The sequence below is a fragment of the Arvicanthis niloticus genome, chromosome 9 (genome assembly GCF_011762505.2).
Source record: "Arvicanthis niloticus isolate mArvNil1 chromosome 9, mArvNil1.pat.X, whole genome shotgun sequence".
NCBI classification, from domain to species: domain Eukaryota; kingdom Metazoa; phylum Chordata; class Mammalia; order Rodentia; family Muridae; genus Arvicanthis; species Arvicanthis niloticus.
The window spans coordinates 50962443-50988420 of record NC_047666.1 but is presented as its reverse complement, the minus strand read 5'-3'; the positions used below and the strand labels follow the sequence as shown (position 1 = coordinate 50988420).

General features: G+C 45.6%; 1 protein-coding gene across 4 annotated transcripts in view; it reads left to right on the top strand.

The window, feature by feature from the left end:
• Srgap3 (SLIT-ROBO Rho GTPase activating protein 3) overlaps window positions 1-25978 on the top strand; it is a 221545-nt gene that overhangs the window by 138761 nt on the left and 56806 nt on the right. For all 4 annotated transcript variants that reach the window (XM_076940219.1, XM_034512327.2, XM_034512325.2 and 1 more), the window contains exons 4-7: window positions 6810-6872; window positions 19110-19295; window positions 23111-23239; window positions 24563-24784. In XM_076940219.1, the coding sequence (XP_076796334.1) occupies window positions 6810-6872; window positions 19110-19295; window positions 23111-23239; window positions 24563-24784 (600 nt within the window). The remainder of the gene's footprint in view (window positions 1-6809; window positions 6873-19109; window positions 19296-23110; window positions 23240-24562; window positions 24785-25978) is intronic.

The following is a 25978-nucleotide window of genomic DNA, read 5'->3' as shown; positions in this document are numbered from 1 at the left end:
TCTGAAGAAAGAAAGAGCTGAAGGGGATGGCCCAGAACAGGGAGAAGTAACCTAGGAGAGGTAGAAGTAGGTTATCTAAGGTCAGGGTGGAAGGTGGGCAGGCCGAGGAAGGTGTTCTGAGGGAAGGGGATGAGGCTCCTGATGACTTAAGACCCATCTACGAGGAGCTGGCTGTTTATTGGTTGAAGCCGATGAGTTCAGGGTACATCGACTTTCCAGGAGGAACAGATAGGGCCACACCCTCTGGGACACACTTTTAAGCCTTTGCTCTGGACATAAGGAAGAACGCAGTGGTGCTGGGCAGTGGCCAGTGCTCACATGCACCAGGCATCTGAATATGAAGCCCTCATGAGCCTTATGTTTGTGATTTGATGGGCAAACAAGCCAGAGGATGGAAGACAGTAGAAGGATGTGTCAGGACCTAGGACCGAGAGGGAGGGAGGTTGTGCTATTTCATTATATTTGTTTGCTTCTGTTTATTTGAAACCTCAGAGTTAGAAAGATTCTGGAATGGCCCTGGATTGTGACCCAGCATGAGAACATCTACTCAAACAAAGGTGAGGGAAGAAAGACAGGCCTAGTGGTAGTGGGGATTGGGAGATGGTTGGGAGGTCCTCCAAAGATGACTGACAGGCAGGAGAGGGTATTCCTGACCAAGAGTGTTCTAAGGAGCTAGAATGGAAGGTGAAGGGAGGAGCCTTGTTAATCAAATCAATACTTATAGAGTTTTTACATTGTTTGGTTGACTGCTCTGTGTGTGTGCCTGCACGCATGTGCGCGCGCACATGTGGAGACCAGAGGACAGCTAGCAGGAGTTGGTTCACTCGTCCCACATGTGGATTCCTGATGACAACTTTAGTTGTCAGGCTTTGTAGCAAGTGCCTTTACCTTCTGAGCCATCCTCCCAGCTCCCAACCCAGTATTTTAAGATAGTATTTGATTTTCATTTTTAAATATTTTCATGTTTATAGTGTTTATTGCTTCTATCCATCCAACACTTCCTCCCTCCAACTCCTCCTATTACACGGCCACCCGTATCCCTCCCAACTTCATGTCTTTTTAAATAAACTGTTATTAATGACCCACTGAGCCCAATTAATGCTTCTCATAACACACAATGGGATCCAGCCATCCAGTGGAGCAGGGATAACCCACCAATGGTTGTGTCCTCAAAGGAGCGTGGCCCTCCCTCCCTTCCTCCCTCAGCAGCTATCATTGGTTGATAGAGCTCCTATGTAAGGGTAGGGCCTCAGTGGCTCCTCCCTTAGCCATGGTGGAACCCTGACTGACTTAATCTTATGATGGTCTTATGCTGGCGGCAGCTTCTGACAGCTGATGTTTACAGAAACCGTGTCATACCCAGAAGACTGCGTGCCACAGCTTTCTTCCCTGTTCTTTCTTTCTGCCCTTTCTTCTGTGAAGTCTCCTGAGCCTTGGATGGTAGGAGGTTGATGATATAGCTGACTCATTCATAGGTGAGCACCCAGAGTTACTTATACTTGATACTTCGACCAGTTGTGTGTGAATCTCCGCATGAACCCACTGTGAAAAGAAGCTCCCGCGACCAAAGTTGAGAGCAGCGCGAATCTGTGGGTATAAACAGATATTTAGAATGCAGCTCTATAGATCGATCATTTAACAGAGTAACAGCAATAGGTTATTCCTTAGGGTCTGCAATCTCCTCTGTCATGGGCTTTTGACACAGAATCAGGCACAAAATCGCTCCTGTGGAGCTGGTCTCACGTTCAGTCAGAGGACAGTTGCTTTATCCCCGTAACCATCACACCCCTATTGTATCAGCAAGCACAGATTTCCAGCAGGTCAGTATTATGACTTGGAGTGTCCAGTGCTGAGGAAGACCACTGATTTTTTCCCCCAGTAACCTACATAGTACCTTCTGTTACCATGTAAACTAGCAGCAGCAGAGAGGGAGTTTTTCTGGTTAGTTTGAGGTTGATTTCTCTATGTCTGGCTTCTAAAGTGGATGATGTCTTCATCAGGATGATCTTACCATGTAGTTATGGTGGACAACCAGGAGCAATGGCAATGGTATGTGTTGCTTGGGAGGCCTTTGGGGCCTTCCTGACTAATAACTTGTGGAGAAGTAGCCTAGGCTCGGCACTGAGATTTTCAGTTTAATAACTCATATACTCAGGAAGCAGCATTGTCCGCCTATGCAGGGTCCTTATGTTCAAAGTCCTTTAACAAATGGAGGGCTTTGGTGCAGGAGGCCATGTATCTTTAATTTTGACTAACTCCTAGGCTCTCCTCTCCTCAATATCTCTCTCCACATTCAAACCTTTTCTTCAGGCATTTCTCCTGTCTCCTTTCATGACCTCTATATTCTCTCATCTAAACTGATTGAATTTTTCCTTGTGTTATAAGATTGTTGTTTCTTGCATAGTTTTCCATGCACCCTTCATAAGCCTTTGACTGATGCCCCATTTTCTGACCCCCTCATCCACCTCCACACTTGGACCTCCTCCTTGGACTTCCAAGTGTTCTTACTTCTTACCTCCCTCTAATCTGTATTTTATCATTTCCTCTTCCGTGAAGCATCCATTCACATCCAGGGGCCCGATTCTAGTGTCCTGGCTTTTACGTGTACTACCGTAAGTGAAATACATAAAACGAAAGATTCCAAGCTAGGATCTGCGTATGAAAGAGACATGTGATTGTTGACTTTGGGGTCTAGGTGAGACCTCCCTCAGCATCATTGGGCAGGGCTATTTTTTAGATATTGTCCTAGTGCTGTGTTGCTATAACTGAATGGTACAGAGTAAGTAACTTATGAAGAGTTCAGGTTTACTCTGATCACAGTTCTGAAGGCTGGAAGGCCAAGGTTGAAGTTGGCCGAAACTAACAAAGGCCTTCTTGCTGGTACCGATGCCGCAGAACCCCATAGTTGTACAAAGATCACATTGTAAGACAGTAGGCAGTGCCACCTGCGATCTCTCTTCTTGTACAAAGCCACTAATCCTATATGGAGGCCAATACTCCTAACCTTAATTAATCCTAAATGCCTTCCATATTATTACACATGGGATTGAGGGTTACGTTTCAGCAGAGTTTGGGATGGACACTCCAAAGGTAGGAGACATAGAAGACGCCATTAGTGTTAGAAACGGCCCAACTCTGAGTTAGCTTAATGGGAATATGGACAGACTCCAAAAGAATTAAGCCTTTAAAATGCAGCTCATAAAACCCTAAGATCTACATTAAGGCAGGTCTTTTGTTACTGGGGGAGCTTTATTTTGGGGTATGGTACTGGAGACCGAATGCAGGTCCCGTGCATATTCAGCACTCAGTCTACCTCTGAGTTACATCTCTGTAAAGTCTTAAGAGTTTCCCCTCAAAAGCATAATCAGCCCTGCATTAAAGACTAAAAAAAAATCACACGTGGCAAAATATTCATGGCAATGGAATTGATTTCACTCAGGAACTGTCATAACAAGAGAAACTTTGTCATTTTGTTTCATGTTGATGTAAATTAATGTTTGCCTGTTTTGACAAAGAAAGATAAAAATGGCCACCTTTTAATCTTAACTTTAAACTGCATCCATGAGAATATCCTAGGACATTAATAAAGCTCCTCTTGTATGCAAGTCTTTGTGGTCAACCTTTTATAAGAAATTCCCCTGAGGAAAAAAGCTTCTTGGTTCAACCTGGATCACAGTTCTTTCTGTGATCCAATCCCTGAGACAAACTTCCAGGTCACCATGTCACAGCCCCAGTCTGGTGGATCAGCCAGGTATAGGCCAGTCCCACCTGCATCTCATGTTCTCTTAGAAGGAGGAATAGAGAAGTAAACAATGGCCATTGAAGCTGATGTGTCTCTAGTTGGTCAACTGAAACAGAGGGGAACAGGCTTTCTTTGGCAGGGATTGGAAAAGGCTGGGGGAAGGGCTGAGAGATACCTGAGCAGATGGTGAGAAGGTACATCAGAGACACAGGCAGTGTCCTGTGGGATTGGCCTCCTTCCCAATCCAAGCCTGTGGCCTGGACTGTATCCATTGTGGCTTTGCAGTGGCTACTTTTTTTTCTGTGTGTCTGTATGTTGCACTGAGCCCTGAAGAAACAGACGGGGCTTTTGAGCCACACCAACCAAAAGCTGATCGCAGGCTCTACCATTCTCTATTTCTACCATCTTGGACAAGGTGCTCAGTCCTTTGACTCTCTAGCTCTGCCCATGTGTCAAAAGAGAATGATAGTCGTAGCCACTTTAAAGGTTTACATTAGTGAATGGAAGGGACTTTGAACAGTATTGAGCAAAAGGAAGATGTTTCATGAGCCCTGAAGCTGTTGTTAAATACTGCTTGAGAGCAGGGTTTTGCTGGTCAGGTTTTTCTACAGTGCTTGGTAGACTGGTCTCTACCAGATATTCCATGCATGTGTGAATGGACCCAAAGCTAGGAAGGAACTGGAAGAGCTATCATAGGCCCAGGCATAGGCTCAGGGTGAACGCACATGGTCATGGTGCTGGGGTCTGCTGAGTAGTCACAAGGCTGTGTTTCAGCAACCATGTTCTTCAGAAGATCCTACCTTTTGGGACTGCCGCACAATGTGTACAGAATTCAGGAGTGAGAACTACACAGTTGAGTTACAGGGGAAAAAAAGTCCCAAAAAGAAATCTCATAATGTTTTGAGCAAGTTTTCCTTTCTGACCTGAGTTGGATTCATAGTTGTTCTGGTGTCCATGGAACCCGCAGTTGTAAGTTGGATGCACCTGGGGGCAGAGTGAATGCTACGTGAACGGCCCATTTACATGCCAGGTGTCCTGGCCCAGCAGCTGTCATCCTTATGAGCACCCAGAGGTGCAGGTGGCCACTCCTCTCTTAAATGACTCCTGGTTTTGGAATCATAAACCGAGACATTTCTGTGAGGCCCTGGGCCCCGTGACCAGCTGGAGACTGCCATAGTTGACACAGGGTTTGGAATACTGGGCCATCTAGTCTTCCTAAAGTGGCTAAAAATTGGGGTTTATAAGGGAAATAGCTTGATTGTTAAATGCTGGGAATGTGCTCAGACTTTCTAGAATCACCAAGTAGCCAAGCAGAGTGTTTCTGCAGGCCAGAAGAGCTACTGCCTGGAGGCCTTGCCTAAGACAGTACTTTGCTGAGGAGTAGTTTAAGTCCTCCATGACATTAGGCAATATATAGAAATGATTGTGCTGGTTACAGCTTCAGGCCAAAGGTAGAGATCACCACTAGGAAGCAGCAGGTGGGGTACCCAACACCCTGCCATCCATTCATAGAGTGGTGTCCCAGACAAAGAGTTAGTTGTCACTAAGGGAGTTTAGCTGTTGAGAGAAAGGATACTGGGGACACCTACTTTACAGTGATTGGCCCTTGTGACTGGCTAGAAACAGTTTATTGTTAATTTGTCAGAAAGGCAAGACTGTAGGAATGGTTGAATCTTCTTTGGCCCAACCTTGTGTGTGAAGCAAGTGACTTCCACCCAGAGTCCTTTGCAGGCATGAAAACAATGCAAGAGGTGTGGAGAGAGAGGGTCAGTTGTCACTGGGTCCCCAAGGTCTGGGTGTGGTGGCCTATTGAAGATTGTCATGGTTTTGGCCTCCTGTCCCTGGCAGAATGTTTGGTTTGGGTTCGTTACTCAGTAGTATTTGTAACTGTAATTGAGAATACTTCCCTTCCTTAACCAACTCTGGCCAAAAAAAAAAAAAAAAAAAAAAAAAAAAAAAAAAAAAAAAAAAATACAAAAATAATAAGCTTTGAAAGCTTTGAAGACTGCTGGCCAAGCGTCAACCCTGTGGCTCTTCGGAGAGATGCCCGAGAGTTGATGAGTTGAAACTTAGCAGGTCCTATATGGTAGCTTAGAGTTCTCTTGAGGAAATACAAGAACATGCCTCCAGCCCCACCAGTTCAGGCTCTGTGTACAAGTTCCTGTTTCTGAGGCATGACCGTGAGCATCCCATTCTCCAACTTAACAGCCTTCAATGGTTCCCAGTTCTACTCGGAATGGAGTCAGAGCACCATCAGCCTTCATGATATGAGCCCAGCCTTGGCAAAAAGTGTAGCTTTAGAACCCTTTGTCTCTAGTGAGGATGTCTTATTCTAGGAATTGGGGATGGAAGATGAGGTTGTTTCATTAGGATGCTCTGGCTACAAGTAGCAGGAGAATGCAGATTAACATTTCAAAAGCAATTAAGCCACAGACGTAGAGGGAGACTAGAGGCTAGTTCTGATTTTTTGATTAATCAGTACTTAGTAGTGAAGGGATGCCAGGTTCCTTTTACTCTGCCCTCCTAAGGCAACACCCTCTTTCTATCTCTAGATGCCTGCTGGTACCAGCTTGGGCTATATAGAGTTTTGCTCACAGTTGGTAGAAAGGCTAAAACCTCCTACATCATGCAAATCCTGCTTTTCTGTCTCATTAAGTCACCCTAGACTATATCAGCACAAAGAACAATCCATGGTATAGAGTTAAGATGGGATGAAGTTCCCTGAAGAACTGAGCTGGAGGGACAAATGCAGACCAATGCATGCCTCTATTAGGATGTAGGAAGAGCTGGATTATAGGGAGTGAACTCCCAATTCCTACTACAAAGTGTAAAGGATTGGGCAGTTTGAAAGTAAGATATGGTGATACACTGAACTGAGCAGAAGAAATAATAAAACGTCTATAGAGTAACTTTACAGTTTCATCGTGACAGCCCTGGAAGCTGTCACCCCATACTTTAAAATCAAGGTGCTGGGGATATGTGTGTTACTTTTCAGTAATTTGAGTTTGAAGAGACATCCAGACCACTTCTATGGGCTGACATTGACATTTGTTCTTCCATATTCCAGAGCAAAGAGATTGGCCTGCAGATGCACGAGGAGCTGCTGAAGGTCACCAATGAGCTCTATACAGTAAGTGCTACCCAGGACCAATTTACTCAAACAAGTAAATTGCTACTTGTTTGAGCCTCTTGTCTTCAGCTAGAGGGAGGCGGGGCAGAATTTGGAGTGGCAGTGGGTCATCATAAAAGTTTTTAATGACTCAGAACCTCAATTCTCGATTCCTTATGTTTGGGATGGGTCCTGGGCATGTTCAGTGAGTTGAAGTGTGTGAGAGAGTGATGCGATCTGCCAGATACAGGATATGTTACTTATGAGCACAAAGGTCCTTCAGTGGAGGCTAGAAACAAGGGTGTGAAGTCTCCAGAGGACAGGGTTATGGACTTGGGTACCAGGTGCCATAGGCTCCAGGCAGAGAGTGCTGTTTGGTGACTGTGGTCTTAAAAAGGCACAGAGCTTGTTTAGATCCCTTTGTCTTTGTCTGTAGAATGGAACCCTGCTCTGAGAATAATCTGAAGTGAAATGGCGAGCACACCTTACTGTTTGCAGTGGAGAACATCACAGATTAGGCCATAGCTGACCTTGCTGCCTGCTTTGGAGCCAAGGCCAACCACACTAGAGATGGGCATTAGAACTGAGGGTAGTCAAAGGATGGAGAGACACTACTTAAGCTGTACGGCAAGAATAGACTTTGGCTTCTTGGTGAGAGCTGTGGAGAGCCTCGTGGAAAGCTTTAGGGTACAATGTAGGGTAGGCCCTTCAGGTGAAATACCAGGTAGAATTGTTATGTTTCGTGTACATAGAGGTTCTTTATAAAAGTCCTAATTTAACATGTAAATACATGTAGGCCGTGTGAAGCCCGTTCTCTTTGCTATTACTGATTTCTGTATTTATGCCCATGGTGGTAGCAGTGGGTTTCTCAGGTGCTGAGAGCTGGAAACTATACTTCAGGTGGAAAGGCCCAGTGTAGACCCCAGCAGCTTGGAGACCTAGAATAAGACTTTTTTTTTTTTAACTGAGGTAAAATAGGGAGAGAGTGCCTTGGTGAAAGAATATACGGTTCTGTGAAGCCAAGTAAAGACAGAATTGCTGGAGAAAATCCACTGGGATCAGAATTGCCTGCTGGTTGGAAGCACACACTTTGGGTGAGCCTCACCTGAGAAACCACACCCACTCAAGGACACATACTACCTGTTGCCTTCTCTTCAATCTGTCTCTTCCCCACCTTCATGCCCATATTGGATAATTTGGGGGTTTTGTTTTGTTTTGTTTTGTTTTTCAAGACAGGGTTTTTCTGTGTAGCTTTGGCTATCTTGGAACTCGCTCTGTAGATCAGGCTGGCCTTAAACTGTAGAGACCTGTCTGCCTCTGCCTCCCAAGTGCTAGTATTGAAGGCATGTACCACCACTGCCCAGTTCATACTGGAGATTTCTAACAGTCAACTAGACACAACTTGGAGAGTCTTCTGGGAAGAGAGTCTTAACAAGGCATTATTTAAACCAGGTTGGCCTATGGGCATATCCAGGGTGGATTGTTTTAGATATAAGAAGATAGTATGTTGTAGCAAGCACCATTTCATGGGCTGGGCCTGAACTGTCTAAAAGAGAAAAAAGCTAGCCAAATATAAGTGCAAGCAAGCAGTTAATATGGGGGCATTCATCTCTCTGTTCTTAACTGTGGATGCTCTGTGGCTGTCTACTGAGCTCCTGCCTTCACTTTCTCTCAGTAATGGACTGTGACCTGAAAGTGTAAGCCCAACAAACTGTCCCCTCCATGATGATGCTTTTTGTAGCATCTTTGACCGCAGCCAAGAGCAATGAAACCACGGTAACGGCTGAGCTTAAACCTACATCCGAAGAGCTCCTTAATGTGCTCCAGCTTTGCTTGAAACTGAAGGTAAAGCTGGACCTAGTGAGGCAGACCTGTGGTCCTATCTACTTAGAAAGCTGAGGAAGGAGAGCTACAAGTGTGAGGCCTTCCCAGGCTACAGAGTACAGGCAAAGCCTGGACAACTTAGTGAGGCCTTGTCCTATAAAATATACTTTATATTATATTACATATGTCCTATAACATATAAAATATAATAATAATAATAAAAGTAAAGATGGGCTTGGGTGTATAGCTCAGTTGTAGAGCTCCTTCCCGGCTTTCTCAGATGCCCTAGGTTCACCCTAGTAGTACAGAGAAAAGAGGTGAAGAGAAGGCAGACACTCTGAAGTCAGAATCTGGGTCAAACGTAATTTTCAACTGGAAAGAACAGTGAAATCCTCCCACGGTCTCTGTAGGGATTGGTTCCCGAAAGCCTCATGGACCTGGGGACTCTGCCTACGCTCAGGTCTCCTGTATAAAGTGGTGTCCTGTTACACATCCTCCTCCCAGATACTGTAAACCATCCCCAGATTGCTTACTACAGCAGATACAGCTGCAGTGCTACGCAGACAGTTGCTTCTCTGTGTTATTTAGTGATGAGAAAATGAAAGTCTGCTCATGCTTAGTACAGGGAAAACTTTCTTACCCAATAGTCTCAACCACGGATGTGGAGATCACAGCTATAGAGGGCCATTTGCACTGAGGAGTCACACATGTTGAGCATGGTTAGTATGACAGGGTATATAGTGTGCTAGAGAGTCTGTGTGTCACTGACATGGTCACCCTCAGTGGGTGTGAGATAGGCTGTTGTCTGTACTCCCGGTGGTGGGATGAGTGGTGAGTGTGGTGTAAGGCTAGTGAGTGAATGGGACTGTCTAGCTTAGAATTCTGTAGAGGATTTCCCTACACTGGTTATTACCCACGCTAGGTCTTTCTATGCTCCGTGAGTCCCACTGTGAATGGATCACGTTTTCCACAGCGGTTCTGCACCTCAGCTCCAGGCACAGGACCTCGCTGCTCCTGCTTAGGTCTCTAACCTTCCCTCCACCCTCCAGCTGGCCACCTCATTTTGCCTGTCCTGATTTACTTCTGATTGCTTTGATAAAACAACCTGACCAAAAGCAACTTAGGGAGAAGGGGATGTATTTGGCTTACTTCCAGGTCTCAGTCCATCACTGATGAAGTCAGGGCAGAAACTCAAGGTAGAGGCTTGAAGTGGAAACTGTAGGGACCCACTGTTTAGAGCACCCATGACACAATAGAATGCCCATTTATACAGCACAACATTGTCTTAGGTCCTATGAGGACTCTCAAGATGATGAAGTAGGAGGGGCATGTGTAGGTTCTTTATTATCACTGCACTATTTTATATAAGGGACTTGAACATACATAGAAAATTTTGGTATCTAGTTGCATTTATGAGGGGGATATCCTAATCCATTACCATAGATACTGTGGGATGATCACAGTTATTTAGAAATACAGTTTAATCCCCAAATTCAGGGCTTCCCACTGTGACATCAGGGAAACTTTGTTGGCTGGAAACTAGGAACATTTTAGAGTTGGGCTCTGTCAGCATCTGCCCATCCTTGATGCTCCCATGGTGCTGGCTGAAGCCAAGATATGAGGAAGAGGTCTGTAGACAGTGAAGGTCATGGACTTTGCCTGCCAGGAGTGTTAGATCTGAGCATACGAGCAAGCTGGAGACAGAACATGGAGCTGAGCCTGGGGCTTGCTCAACTGCTTCTTAATAAATTGCCTTCAAACTCAGTGGCTTCAAAGCACCATGTTATTTGCTTGTGAGTCTGTGGATTGACAATTTGAGCTGGTTCAACTGTAACCAGTCTTGTGGTGGCAGTTTTCTGGATGATTAAGAAAAAGGAACCCAAAATCAGTGGACTCCAGTACACAAACTTCTGCTAGTAACCACTTTTGCTGATACCCAAAGCAAGTCACAGTCAAGCCCTGGGTCCAGAGATAGAAAAATAAACTCCCCCTTTTCATGCATTCACAATGCTAAAGCCATGCCTAGGCAATGTCTGGCAGTCTATCACAGCCACCCAGCTTCTCGGGGCATTAAAGACCTTTTGGATTTCACTGCTAGAAGCTTCTACTTAACATCTGGTTATACACATCTTCCCAGCTCCCTTGCTGCCCAGTCCTAGTCTCGCAGGCATAGTGACTAGGGAATGAATGAGGTAGAGAAGGGGCTGTGCAGTCAGCCCTGCTCTTCACTTCTTAATGTTCTGTGGAGGAAGTGGTCTGCTTAGAGGCCCTGAAGAAGGTAATGACCATGGTGATCAGTTCTATTAACCCCTACCTCTTTCCAACCTCCATTAGCCGTCTACAGTGTATAGTCTCTGATCACATATTGACTTGAAGTAAAGAAGAACACAGAGTAAGATTGTGGACCATGCTGGGATCCTCCCAAAGAAACAAAGACAAAGCAAATGACAAATTTCGGCTAAAATTACATTTAGGTTTTCATTATATTTCTAGGTCATGAGATACAACTGCTGTTTTGGTAACTGGTACCCTGGTAGGCCACTTCAGCCCCTCCTTTGTGTTCAGTGGCTCTGCTCTGGCTGCTGAGCCTGCCTTGCAATCCCAGGCTGAAGGAAGGGCGCTGTTTCTTTGTTGGGAGCAGAATGACAAGAGCTTCAAGTGTCCACACAGCAGCAGCTAGTGACCAAGAGACACTAAAACCAGAATAATGAATATGCAGTACCTTGTACAAAGTCAAACTTGATTTGACTGTGTGCCAGGCTCAGGGGTATTAAATCCACTCTGGGCCTCCAGAAAAATAGTTGTAATGATGCCTCCTTCCTAAGGACCCTGCTCAAAGATGAGGGCGTAGAGAGGGACTCCCACTGGGAGTCCTGTATTTGAGTTCTAGTCCCAGTTAAACCCAGGCTCTCAGTATATCTTTCTTTTTATTTTACGTGTGTGTGTGTGTGTGTGTGTGTGTGTGTGTGTGTGTGTGTGTGTGTGTTTGTGTGTGTGTGAGATGGTACATGCATAAGTGCATGCACATACATGTGCACACATGTAGAGGCCAGAAAGCAACCTCAGGTACCACACACTTTTTTGATACAGCATCTCTCACCAGCCCAGAGCTTACCAAGGATGCTAGGCTGGTTGGCCAAAGAGCCCCCTGTATCTTCTAAATGACATTTAAAATAAAACCCTCATGGTTTCTATATGCCACTGGGACTCCTAAATCATTTAATACTTTCCTTTAATTTGTCCAAATCTACCTCCTTCTTCTTTAAATTCTCTGTCCTAATTAATTAGTGGAAATACAGCCCGTGTGCTGACAAAAGCACAGGCTTTAGGGGCCCTGTTAAGAGAGCCTCTGATTCCTCTTCCCAGGAACACATGGGTATTTCCAGCTCCTCATCTGGAGATGGATGAGAGCTCAGTGGCTATGGAGGACATCCCAGTGCCTGGTGAGTGTTAGTGTCCCTGCCCCTATACCGCCACAGTTGCTAGTGTCTTATTAGTGGGGTCTCCTTCCAGAACTATCTTTTCCAAGACAGTGTATATGTCCAACATGCTTCGCACACCCAGTTCCCAGGAGAGGGAGCCACTGTCCCTGCACACTGCCTCTTCCCATGGTCATTGTTTTTTCTCCTCCCACATAGCTGGTCACAGGCTAGGCGCTGGTCTGAAAGCTCCTGAGGTACTGGGATTCATTTTTGTTCTCACTGCGATCTTTGGAAGGAGGAGGCATCATTATCACCATATTATGGTGGATTTGAGGGTCAGAGGGGTCAGGTAGCCAGTCCAGGGTCACCCAGCTGGGGAGTGGCACAGTGACCTGTGCCAAAGTCCCTAGGCTTAAGCACTCATCCCGGGACTTCTAAAGGAAATATACTAGCTGGTTACATAAATATATGTCAACTACAGCTGTCCCTGAGTAATTACAGGGCACTGGTTCCAGGACCCCTACAGATGCCAAAACCTGAGAACACATAGTTCCTTTTATAAAACAGCATAATATTTGCACAGACTCTACACACACCCTCCCATAACCTTCAAATCCTGTTGGTTATGTATTATACCCTATGTAGGAAGACATTATACAGAGAGTTGTTATGTTCTATTCTTTAGGGGATAGCAACAATAAAAATATCAGTCCATGCTGAGTAGGGACATACATAGTCTCTGGATGTTTTTGATCTGCAGTGGGCTGATTATGAAGAAGTGAAAACCTAGGTACAGAGGGTCAACTGGACTTCCAGAGACAGGCTCTGGAAGGAGATCATATAGTTTATGTGAGCAGTGAAATTCAATCTGGTATACAAGAAGCACTCTGCAACTGCCCTGGAACTCAGCCACACTCAGTCATTGGGTAGATGCAGCCAGAGACCCGCATTAGAGATGGATCAATGTTAGTCTGTGGCTTCCCCATGTGTACCACCAAGTGTAGGGAAGATGCTACACAGTCAACTAGTCTGGATTCTTGGTCACCCCATTCAGTGCAATGAAGGACTAGAGTTTGGGCATTTGGTGGGTGTTTGTTTGTTTGTTTGTTTGCTTTGTCACCCTGCTCATGAGGGAACACGTGATGACTGAGGTAGCTCTGTCAGGTCATCACCTGCCAGCTGGGGTCTGTGTGTTCCTTCACCTGGGTGGCCTTCTCACCTTTTCCGGCTATCGCTATATCCTGAGATGCTTGTTCAGTCATGGATGTGCAGGTTGCTGCTTATCTGTGTGTGGATGATGAGATGTGACTAGACACTGATGAGAACTTCTCCATGGGGATCTGACACAGTGTGAGGGAACGTGAGAAGTGAGGCGGTCTGATGAAATCTTTGAGCATCTTAAAGTCAACTGAGATGAGATGGCATTTGACAGAGCACGAGGGAAAAACAACAGGGAGGCAGCTGCTGGCCTGTGGGAGAGGCCTGCCGCTCTGCCAGTCAGCATTATTCGAGAGTCACTGCCCTAAACTGGGTGAATTGGGATCAGGACTGATATGGGGAGCTGGGGAGCTGGAGTGGAAAGGAACCTTTGGGGACTCCTTATTGGCAAGGGACAGGAATCGAGTGCAGACAGACTGTTTCAGGGTTTTGTGGTGTTGGAACTGAGTGTCTGAGACTAGGTGATCTGTTTAAAAAAAAAAAAAATAGAGCTATTTGGTGTGAGGTTCTTGGATCTGGGAGGTCCCTGAGCCTGGCATTGGCACCCGGTGAGTTCTCTCAGACTGTACCGTCTGTGACAGAAAACCGGAGACCAAGAAAGGTCCACTACAAGTAACAAGAGGAATCTGAATCTGTTTTATAAAAAAATAATACTTGCAATAATGAACCCATTCTGGCAATAGTCGCCTTAGTCACCTCTCAACAGGATTGCACTGGGGACTAATGTTCAGATGCATAAACTCTGGGGGAGCCATTCATACCACAGTATCAACATAACATTGGGGGCTCAGGTTTATCTGGGTCCAGGGACTTGCCTATCATTTCATGGTCCATCTCACCAAGTATACTTTGAGGGCAGAGGCTCTGACTATCCTTTGTCCTAGAATATTTTGAGGACATCAGGTGTAATCCTGGTACAAAGCTGCTTGATAAATATTTAATCACAGTGAAGTACTCACTATCTCTAAGGCAGGAGAACTTTGCCTCACTCCTTCCTTTATTTGTTCTTCTTCTTCTCCTTCCCTATTTTCTTTCTCTCTTTCTTCCATCTATCTATCATCCATCCATTATCCATCCATCATCCATCCATCCATCCATCTTTCCTTATTTGGGAACCAGCCTCTAGCTCCTTGTGTGAGCTTTCCTCTGTGTGAGCTTTTCCTTTCAATTTTGCCTCCTCTTGACCTCCCCCCATTCCTGATACCACAGTACCACTCCCTTCTCAGTATTTTAAATAAGGCCCCTAGGATAGCATCTAATTGGGCTGGCTTAGATCATTATCCACCATCATTATGACCAGATTGAAATGATGTTTACCAGTTGGCCTGGCCTGGGTCTCATGGCCACTGCCAGGACTGGAGGTCATGTCAGCTTCTCATGAACTCCACAGACTGAAAATAATGGAGGGGAATTTGGGGGGTTTCCTCAAATAAAACCTGGAAGCTGTTCCTGGAGGAGGACTAGATGATCCCAGGCAGAGAAAAACAACAGATGTCCACTGAGGGGACAGCAGGGTGAGGAGGGGGAGGATCAGGCAATGGCCTGATGAACAGTCACCTGATACTTTTCTATGCATCAGCTATTTCTCAGCCCTGTACAGCTCCTGCTTCTCCTGGGCTAACATTTCTTTGTCTAGAACAGCCCATGCACACCCTCACGCACCATTCACTCAGATAACAGCAACTCTTCCTTCAAGGCTTGGTTTAGCTCCCACTTCCCAGGAAGCTTTCCTCTAGTGCCCATACCCCCCACCTCACAGTTCTTACTATACCCCATGATAGAAGCCAATATTATCATTCATATCCCCAGCACAGTGTACATTCTATTAGATTCTATATGTCTTATAATCTGTAGTATTTCCTGGTATATAGCCTAATATAGTAGGAGGTACATAAGAAGTATTTAATGATTGAGAGCATCAGATCAAAGGCAGAGAAATTAACTGTATCTTTCCCATTTCCCTTCTCCTTCTCCTTCTCCTTCTCCTTCTCCTTCTCCTTCTCCTTCTCCTTCTCCTTCTCCTTCTCCTTTTTCTTCTTCTTCTCTTCTTCCTCCTCCTCCTCTTCTTCCTCTTCCCCTTCCTCCTCCTCCTCTTCCTCCTCCTTCTCTCTCTTCTTCTTCTATTTTACCTCCCACCCATGCATCCCTCCACTCATCTTTTCACCTACCATCCATCCAATCATATTCATCTAATCCACCCATCCACATATTCCTGCACGCATACAGGATGTCTGACTGTTTTCTAGCAAAGAGAAAGAGGCAAGGTCCTACCTCAGGAGTTTGCATTCCAGTAGGGACAAGATAGTCTATAGATAAAAAAAAAAAATGAGCAAATGAAAATAGAGATCAAGTTCTAGAGAGATCATAAGTCACTTCAGTGGATGATCAAATAAATTGTAGGAGTTCCCTTCTTTCTTGGATGTCTTTTTAATGGTTTGGCCCAGGATTTCACGGACACTCAAATGCTGCAGGCAGAGGTTTCTGTGTCTGGACTTAGCCCTTCTTGGGTATCAAAGTATACCTAGTCTGCATCTTTGAGAAGCTGTTTCCCAGCAACTGATCTTTGATGCCTTATAAATCATGTCTCCTTATGGATGCTGTTGACTTCCATGTTCTCTGTTGTTTTGCATTTGTGTGAGGGTCTGAAGGATTTCTATCACTTCCCTCCCAGGATCTGGGCATTTGGAAAGTTGTGACGGGCACATGAATATAGCAAAAGGCATTAGTATTACCAGAAAAGGCCAGGCCTTAGGAGTCAAAAGACCCAGACTCTCAATTTTTTGAGTGAGGGATTAATAAAACATCAAGATTCCTGGAGGACCTCCTGTCTCTTACATTCTGAGAACACATGCATCTAAGAAGAGTGTCCCAACTTATGTGTTCTTTTGAGGTTGTTCCCTAGAACTCTATGCTGGGAATCAAGTGGGATGGAAGCTTCTGGACATGTGCCCCACGCTAGTGTATAGCTGCAGAAGGCCAGTCACTATGCACCTCCTGTTTATAAAGTACCTATATCTCCCCCTGTCTGAGCATCACTAGGAGATCATGAAGACAAACGTCCTCTCCATAGACACTGAGGATGTAGAAGGAGGGTTGGGACTCCAAGTTCTTCTGAAGCTCTGTGGGCTTTAGGATCCTGTCATCCCTTTGCATGGTAGAGAAGCATAGTAAGAGAGACCTATAACTCTGTGCTCATTGGACTCCAACAGTGGGGTCAGCCATCTTGGCTTTGAACCTTGACTCCAGTGGTGCTAGCATTTGACCTCAAGGAAGCTGAGTAAAGTGTTTTCAGGTCCTTACCTATAAATCAGAGATTACAGGTGCCTTTCTCGTTTTTTTTTTTTTTTTTTTTTTTTTTTTTTTTTTTTTTTTTTTTTTGTGAGAAATACTGTGGTGCATGCAGGTGCTTAGATCAAGGTTCATCATGTAGTAGGTACTCAATAAGCCTTAGGTGATGTTGTTTAAATTGATGTCATTCTGCTTCCAAGAGTGTGCTAAGGATAGTTTGAAATGTTCCTTCAATGGATGCAGATAATAGAAAGATGCTTGTAAACTTTGAAGTACCAGGTAAGCTTGAATACAACTTCACATGTCCTGAATTGAAACATCAAGACTCTTGTAGGCTATTGAAGTAAATTCTTACCCTGCTGAAGTCTGTGTTTCAGGTCCAGTTGGCTCTGGGCATCTGTGAGTTCTGCATCTGTGGAAATATTCAGAAAGAAAAGCCTACACTGAGCATGAACAGACTGTCTTTCTATAATTATTCTCAGTAACTGTAGTATCTACTTATATAACATTTGCATTCCATTAAATATTGTAAGTGACCTAGAGATGACTTAAAGCTTACAGAAGGACATACTTAGGCTTTACGCAGTTATGGCACTGTTTATATAAGAGACTTGAATATTTGCAGATTTTGGCATCCATGAGGCAGACTGAGAACCAGCCCTTCATGAATACCAAAGGATAACTGTAATTAAATAAAGCAACACTCAAGGGTTCCGGCATAAATCAACTCATTTCAGAGAGGCCTCCAAACACTCTCTTTAGTGGCAGCTGTCTGCCATGTCACCCTATGCAACTGAGTTCCCTGTTATCTTTGGGACCAGCATTCAATGGGATCATAGACAGTTAGGCGTCAGGGCTCTGTTCTTCATGCGTGGGAATTTCATAATAGCTCAGAAAGGATCCTGGAAGGTTTGGCTTGTAGGGCATATGAGGAACATGGTGTGGCTCAAGAGGGGTGAGGTGAAAAAATGAGGTAATGGCGGGGGATGAGAGGAAGAAACCGAGGCAGAAGAAAACAGGAAGTGGAACACCCAGCTGGGCTACTGCCTGGGTGCATTAGACAGATGCATAGGTGGATGATTAAGCAGAAGGTCTAGCATGGCGCTTCTCAACTTTCCCAATACTGTGACCCTTTAATACAGTTCCTCATGCTGTGGTGGCCCCCAACCATCAAATTATTTTCATTGCTGCTTCATAACTATTGTTTTTCTACTGTTATGAATTATGATGTAAATATCTGATATGCAATAAGTGGCCCCTGTGAAAAGATCACTCGTATCCAAAGGGTTTGTGACCCACAGGTTAAGAATCGTTGATCTAGGCACACATAGAAATGCTTCCCCCACCCCTGTGAACTACCCAGTGAGGATGATAGGTTGATGTTGAGATAAGCAGACCTGGAAAGCTGAAGCAGAAAAGTTGAACCCAGGAGGGGCACGTGTATCTAGATACAAGCAGCAATAGCAACTTGACAGCCAAGCCACAGAGCTGAGTGTCTCCAAACAGAGGGTTTGGGGAGCATTGAAAGGGAAAACTGCAGTAGGTACTATCAACTCTTGACTATCATCAGGTCTTCCTATGAACCACAGCCTAAAGACCCTGGGAACAATGGGACCTCTTTGCTCACCTAGAAGGCTGCACTCATTCCTTCTGGCCACTAGATGTCAAACACATACCACTGACAATATTTTCTGGGCTGCAGGGTTTTCGGAGTGTATTGGAATTGGCATACTGGAGTGGATGAGATCAGTGAGAAGTGGGTTCTTGAAGCTCTAGGGGAAACTGTGAGTGAGCCCTGTGGGTTGGGCAGCAGAGAAGAGTCTCCACCGACCCGAGATCTGAGAGGAAGCGCTGGCTATGCGTTTCATTCATAGGACACTTTGCAAGCTTGGAAAGGTTTCAGGATGAAACTTCAGGCTTAGAATTCCCCCTGTTATAATCATATCCTGTTTTGTTATAGAAGCTGAGTAGTGGAGTGCAATTTGCTTTGTTGGAATTCTTTGTGTAGCTAAGGTTGAATGTATTCCAGGGACCACAGAGTATCTATTAGGTTATGTAAGAGGGCCGTGTGCAAAAACCCATTTTAAGGGCTTTTCCATTGACTTAGGGGTGGAGATAAGGAAGAAGGATACAAGGATCACATCTGGCAGGACTAGAGAGGATGGCCAGCAAGGGCCTGGTTTACCATATCGTTTGTAGGTTGTTGTGGCTCTTCTTAATTTTCCATTTATTAGCTCAGGCTTGACACTTAGTAGGGCCTCAGTGATGTGATGATGATGATAATGAAGATGAGGGTGATGATGATGTCTTTCACAATAAAGCTGGTACACCTCAGTAGCACCTTCATTTCCAGCCCTCAGGGAGTGTGTGCAGAAGAAAAGAGGTTAAGGTGAATGTGTGTGGGAAAGGAAGAGTTCTGTGGCCCTTGGGATGGGGCCAGGAACCACAGATTGTACCATGCTGAGCCATAACAGGCTATTGGTTTCTCGTACGCATGTGTCCTCAGGTCATGAAAACCTACCACATGTACCATGCAGAGAGCATCAGTGCCGAAAGCAAGCTGAAGGAGGCTGAGAAGCAGGAGGAGAAACAGTTTAACAAGTCAGGAGACCTGAGCATGAACCTGCTCCGGCACGAGGACAGACCCCAGCGCCGAAGCTCTGTGAAGAAGATTGAGAAGATGAAGGAGAAGGTGAGTGAGGGACATGGGGTGAGGCACAGAGAGGAGAGCCATGCACTCAGCCACTTCCCCTTCGCATGAAGGATGAAGGGGCCTGCCCTGGTTCCATTTGTGTGGCTGGGATAAAATATCCTGACAAAAAGCAACTTAATAGAGAAAGAATTACTTATCTCACACTTATAGTCTATGAGAGCAGGGACATCCAAGGTAGCAGGCCCTGAAAACAGTTACTCATATCACATCCACAATCAAGGGCAGGGAGGATGGAACACGTGCTCACTCGATTGCTTGCTTATGCTAAGCTGGCTTTATTCACTTAACAAAGTCCAGGAGCCAGCCGATGAGGTGGTGTCACCACATTCAGGGTGGGTCTTCCCCTCTCTTGTCACTTATGACAATCTCCTCTAGACATGTCCGGAGTCCAACCCAATGTAGATAGTTCCTCATTGATACTCTCTTCCTGAGCAAGTCTAGGTTGTCAAGTTAACACTTAGAGCTGCCACGAGCCTGTTGTGAAATTGCTGGGGCCATGTCAAAGACTATAGCTTCAGAATCACTGCTCATGAGTGCTACAAGGCTTTTTTTTTTTTTTTTTTTTTTTTTTTTTTTTTTTTTTTTTTTTTTTTTTTTTTTTTGGTAGGTATGGAGGAGAGAGAGCTCAAAATTTGGAGCCCGGGGGTTTATTTGTTTGTTTACTTGCATATGTTGTATGCAACTATGTGCACATTTGTATGCAGATGTGGTCCTCACCTTTGTGTGGCTATGTAGAGGCCAGGGGGTGACATCGAATATCCTCTATTACTGTCTGCTTTACTGTTTGAGATAATGTCTGTCTCTGAAACTGTAGTTCACTGGCTAGACTGGCTGGCAATCAAGCCCCCAGGAGTCTCCTGCCTCTGCCCTTCCCCTAGCTCTGGGATTACAGACCTATGTTCGGTTTTCACATGGGTGCCATGGCTCCAAACAGGTCTTTATGCATACACAGCAACCAGTTCACCCACTGAGCCCTCTCCCTAGCTTCTGAGCTGGCGTTTTAAACACCGCTCCCTGAGTTTCCATTGTTAAACCTGATGAATAAGTCTCATTGCTCGTGTTGCCTCTGGTAGATTGATAATGGCTGCCCAGGAAGCTCTGTTGAGGATTCTGAAGCTCTATCAAGGCGTAGTTGAAAAGGTGCTGAGATCAGTTAATGATGTCTGCTACGGCCAGGGAGTTTTGAAGGGCAGGACCCATGTGTGACTTCTAACTCTCCTTTCTTCTTCAAAGGCTATGATGTTCTTGCTGAATTCTCTATATCTATCTATTCCTCACCACCAGGAAACATTTGCAGAGTTCTATCTGCCAGCCACTGTCTGATGTTTATCTGCTCTTCTATGGGCCTAATTCTATGATTATAGGATCCTTTAGAAATTACAGACTGGATGGGAACAGACCCCAACAGAACCTGGGTAAACAGGGATGCATATAAGTGTGTGTGTGTGTGTGTGTGTGTGTGTGTGTGTGTGTGTGTGTGTCCTGGTATAATTTTGAAAGTGAGGAAACCCCAAAATCCAGACAAAGACTTAATACCAAAATAGGCAAGGAATTTAAATAGATATTTCTATCTTTATTATTTTATGTCTATGGGTGTTTTGTCAACATGCATATAAACACCCCACTTGTATACCTGGTGCCCTCAGAGACTAGAAGAGGGTTCATATCCCCTGGAATTGGATTTACAGGCAGTTGTGAACCACCATGTGGATGCTGGGTATCAAACCTGGGTCCTCTAGAAGAACCACCAACTGTTTTTAACTTCTGAGTCATCTCTGTAGCCTCTTAATAGACAGTTTGTAGGAACCTGCCTAAGTGGTCTGTAAATACAGAGCAATCTGCTCAGCATCATCAAGGATGAAGGAAATATGAACAAAAACTACAGCTTAATAGTGCTTCACAGCCACCAGAAGGATCAAGATTCTTTAAAAAGCTGGCAGGAAAAAGCAGGGATACAGATGTGGCAATCAGGAAATCTTGCACCACTGTCAGGGGCAGGTTGTATATGTCAGTGGTTCTGACACTGTGGAAAGCCATCTGGCTGCTCTTCAGATATTAGATATACATGGACCAGGCTACCATGTAACTCAGCAGTGCCTCTTCTGGGTGTCTCTCCCAGAGGCATGAAAACATATTTGTATACAATTTGTATGTGAATGTTCACAGTAGCACTGTTCATCGTAGCCAGAAGATGAAAACAACTTGACTATAACTCAGTCATGAAAAGGAATGAAGTCCTGATACAAGCCACAATATGGATGGACCCCAAAGACACTATGCTAAGTGAAAGATGCCAGATACAAGAGGCCACACACTCTACAAAATAACTTATGTAAATGTCCAGAATAGACACACCAATGGACACGGGAAGTAGATTTGTTGGTATTCTGAGGAATTGGAGGATGAGTGACTGCTCATTGGTGCATGGTTTCTCTCCAGAGGAAGTGCCTGGGTGGAAAGATACTGGCTGGGATTCTAGAGGCTCATTCCTGGTCTAGTCATATGCTAATTAGCAACTTGGCTCCTGGACAAGCCACTTTTTCTTCTTGAGCTCTTATTTCCTTGTCTATAAATAGATGAGTTCGGCTAAGATGCCATGACTGTCCTCTTCAATTCTAAAATGAACTCAGTCCAGGAAAAACGGTCTCAAGGTCACAGTGAGTCCCTAGATAGGGTCAAGAGTATCCAGACTCTATATGGATGGGTGTCTAGCTGTTACAGGATGTGAGTTCCAGGAGACATGCTGAATGGTCCCTGAGTGAGAGGGTCTAGGAGCAAGTCAAGCGAGATGCCTGAGGAGAATTTCAAGGTTGGCAGAGGGACTGACTGGTGTACTCCAAAGCTAGAACTCACATGAAATGAGGACTGGAGGAGAGCAGCTGGCCGAGGGAACAAAGTATGATTTCTTTAAAGAGACCCAGCACCAAGACACCTCAGTCTGAAAGGGTCAGTTATCCATTGCGCCTTCTCCATCCTGCCTTCTGGGCTGGCTCAGAATAAAAGCAGTGTTGCCAAGATTCTGTGTGTTCTTCCCTGTTCGTGCTTTCATTCAGACCCAGACTCTCTCCTTCGTTTCTGCTTCTTCTCCTCCTCCCCCTTCCCCTCTTCTTAAAAATGATCCAAGACTTGCTTAGTCCGTCTGGTTTGGGTACCTCAGATCCACAACCTACAAGCAAGACAGGTCATGGCGCCGACTTCATGGAATTCACTTTCTTGTGTGGGTACTAACCATCAACAAATAAACAAAGAGCTTCTAACAGCGTAGAGCAGGGGAGAGGGGTAGAAATGGCAGGGATGCATAGCAGACAGGGCCATCATCAGGGGCTTGGGTAAGGTCCTGAGTACATCAAGGAACAGATCGCTTAGAGGCTCAAGCGTGTGACTCCAAAGAGTCTGAAGGACTCAGGGCAGACATGAACTTGATCTCTTGAGGATGGTCAAAAGAGGTTGGATGAAAGAAGGTGGATACACAGAGAAGGGGCTCCAATGGTGACCTGGAGTGTTGGCTAGAAGCCAAGTCTTGAAGACCTCTGGGCCATTGAAAGCATTGGAAGCCCACGGAGGGTACTGAGAGGGGAGTGTCTTGCCTACACCCCACTGGTAGAGACCACCTGGAGGGCTGCTGAATGACAAATGATGCTGTGTATTGCTGAGTTCAGGGTCCAACAGCACTCCCTTGGTACAGAAGCATCCCATAACTGGGAGGTGGGACTCATTGTCAGATGGTTCACATGGAAATCACAGATCGTCCCCCTGGTTGGCTGGGCTCTGATGTCTATGTCTTCTCCCTACAGAGGCAGGCCAAGTACTCGGAGAACAAGCTCAAGTGCACAAAGGCCCGAAATGACTACCTGCTGAATCTGGCAGCCACCAACGCAGCTATCAGCAAATACTACATCCACGATGTCTCTGATCTCATTGATGTGAGCAACCTGGGTAGCTTGGGGCTGGGTGAGGGCTACATGCGGCCTGTAATATCTCATCAGCTAGAGCAAGTCTGGGACTAGGTGGGAACCTCCTGTCTAGGCTGGTGCATCTCATAAGCTGGGGGAGATGGGGCTGGACATGGTCCTTAACCGACATGTGGGCTGGCCCAGCTTTTGTAACCCTACTAGAAGATAAGGACCGGAAGTGTTTGGGGCTGGGATATGAGCTAATTCATGGTCATACTTTGTGTGGATAAAAGAGAACTCTGGTGGACTCCCCCATAGCTTTATTAGTTAGATAGACAGTACCAACCTCCAAAGTTCTCCTTTCTGCAACAGGGCCTCTGCTAGGTGTGAGAGCACAGGGCAGAAGTGTATATAGTTTACACCCTTAGAGGCTGCTGTTATGGAAGAGGAGGAGACCATTCATTCTGAACCCTTGTTGAGTCCAGCCACCATGGGAAAGCCATTGGGAAGTTCTCCTTGGAGGAGTGAGTTTGATCACTGAAGAATGCAGGGTTCCCTGGAGAGCACCAGGGCTCCCTGGAAAGCACCAGGCTTAAAGAAGGATATTGTGAGTGGCAGTGATGGGAGACGGTGTCTTAGAGCCAGGACTGTTTCTCTGTCTTCCCTTCCATGATAAACGGGGGAATCCATCCCTGTAGGTACGCAGTAGAGGTTTGGTAGTGGTTGCTGGATTCTTTTCCTCTAACCCTGTGTATCCTGTTCTGGAAGCCGGGGCACGGAGTTTGGGGGGAGCAGTCTGCTCAGCCTTCCAATGGCCTAAAGCCAGGCCCCTCCTCTTTGCTCTCAACTTTTAGCATTTAGCCTTTATACCTTTTTACTTGCCAAATGATAATTGAGCACCTACTGTGGACTAGGACTTAAAGTTCAGCAGTGGGCAAGAGGCAGCAAACCCCATGGAGCACAGCTGCCTAAAGCATGTTAATAGACAATCCCAACGCCAAGGGGCAGGGGTCACAGTGAGGGAAGCAGAGAGCATGTGGATGCCTGACCAAAACTCAGTATGGAGAACATCAAGGAAAACTTCCAGAAGGAAATGGACTGTAAGTTAAATGGCAAACTGAGAACATTCCAGGCAGAGAGCATGCATGGGGAAAGCTTGGAGCTAAGACTGTGTTGAGAGCCTGGGGAGCTGAAGAATACTCTGTTGGCACCCACATTTCAGCTCTGAGCTCCCTCTGGGGGATTTGATATCGATTGTTCAGGACTCCAAAGTGCTCTGCTAGAATGGAAAGTGATCATAGGTTCCCACCCCAACTCTCACCTGTACCCTTCTGTCCTCGCCTCTCCCCAAAGTGCTGTGATTTGGGCTTTCACGCCAGCCTGGCCCGCACCTTTCGGACCTACCTCTCAGCAGAATATAACCTGGAGACCTCTCGCCATGAGGGCCTGGACGTCATAGAGAATGCAGTGGACAACCTGGACTCCCGGAGTGACAAGCACACAGTCATGGATATGTGCAGCCAGGTCTTCTGCCCTCCACTCAAGTTTGAGTTCCAGCCCCACATGGGGGATGAGGTAGGCTTCCTACCAGAATCCTGCTTGGGGCTGGCTGAATGTGTCCTGTTTCCATTACCATATGAAATGAATAAGCAGTGGTTCTCAACCTGTGGTCATGGCCCCTTTGGGGTTCACCAATTCTCTCACAGGGGTCACCTAAGACTATCCTACATATTCAATATTTATATTACGATTCCTAACAGTAGCAAAATTAGTTACAAAGTAGCAATAAAAATGATTTTATGGTTGAGGTCACCATAACATGAGGAACTGTATAAAAGTTGCAGCATCAGTTGAGAACCATTGGGCTAGTGGCTTCTTCAGCTCACAGACAGGAAAACTAGGAGGTCTAAAAGCATGGTGCCAGCATCTGCTCGTCATCTTGTGAAGGCTGCTCTGCTGTAAAATGACATGGCTACCATTCTGCAAGGCAGAACAAGCATGTAGCTTGGGTCTGTCTTTCTTCTGCTTCTGATAAAGTCACTAATGCTGTTACAGCAGCGTTAGCCTCAGCGCCTCATCGCGAAACCTAGTCACTTCCCGGCAGCCCCACTTCCGAATACCATGTTCACATGACTTTGAGAATAAGTTTCCCATGCCTCAAATTTGGAAGAAGGGCATGTTAACAACATAACTACTACTTCTGTTCTCTCCCATGCTCCTAGTGCATTGTGGGAGGAGAAAAAGGCACACACGCCATTTATTTACCACAGTGGCCTAGGATCAGCTCTTAATTCATGAGCTTCTTCAGATGATGTCCTTGTTCAATAAGGTCCCCTATCTACAGAATTGGAAGACCTTGACTTTCCTGCCCACTCCTAGGTGGGTTTAGGAGACTTCAAGGACACTCTAGCCTTCCTAGAAATAGTCTCCTATCTCCTTGGACCTTAGATGTTCTCATCTGATGCCCCTTCCAATACTGTAGGCCTCTGACACACCAGACAATTGACTCTCCTTCCATGTTTGTGCTGCCCAGACCCTTACTGAGGTCTGGAGAGGAAAACAAACAAACTCACAGGTAGTAACAGCTTTGGAAGGGAAGACTCTGAAAGAATAGCACAGCCGCTCTGGGTGTCTGTGGATGACTGCTTCCAGGGCACTGGTGACGTCTGAATTCAAGGGTACTGAAGCACCTTACCTAAGAACACTGTACAAAAAATTTGTGCATATCCTCCTGCATACTGGAAATCACCCCTGCATTACTTAGCATAC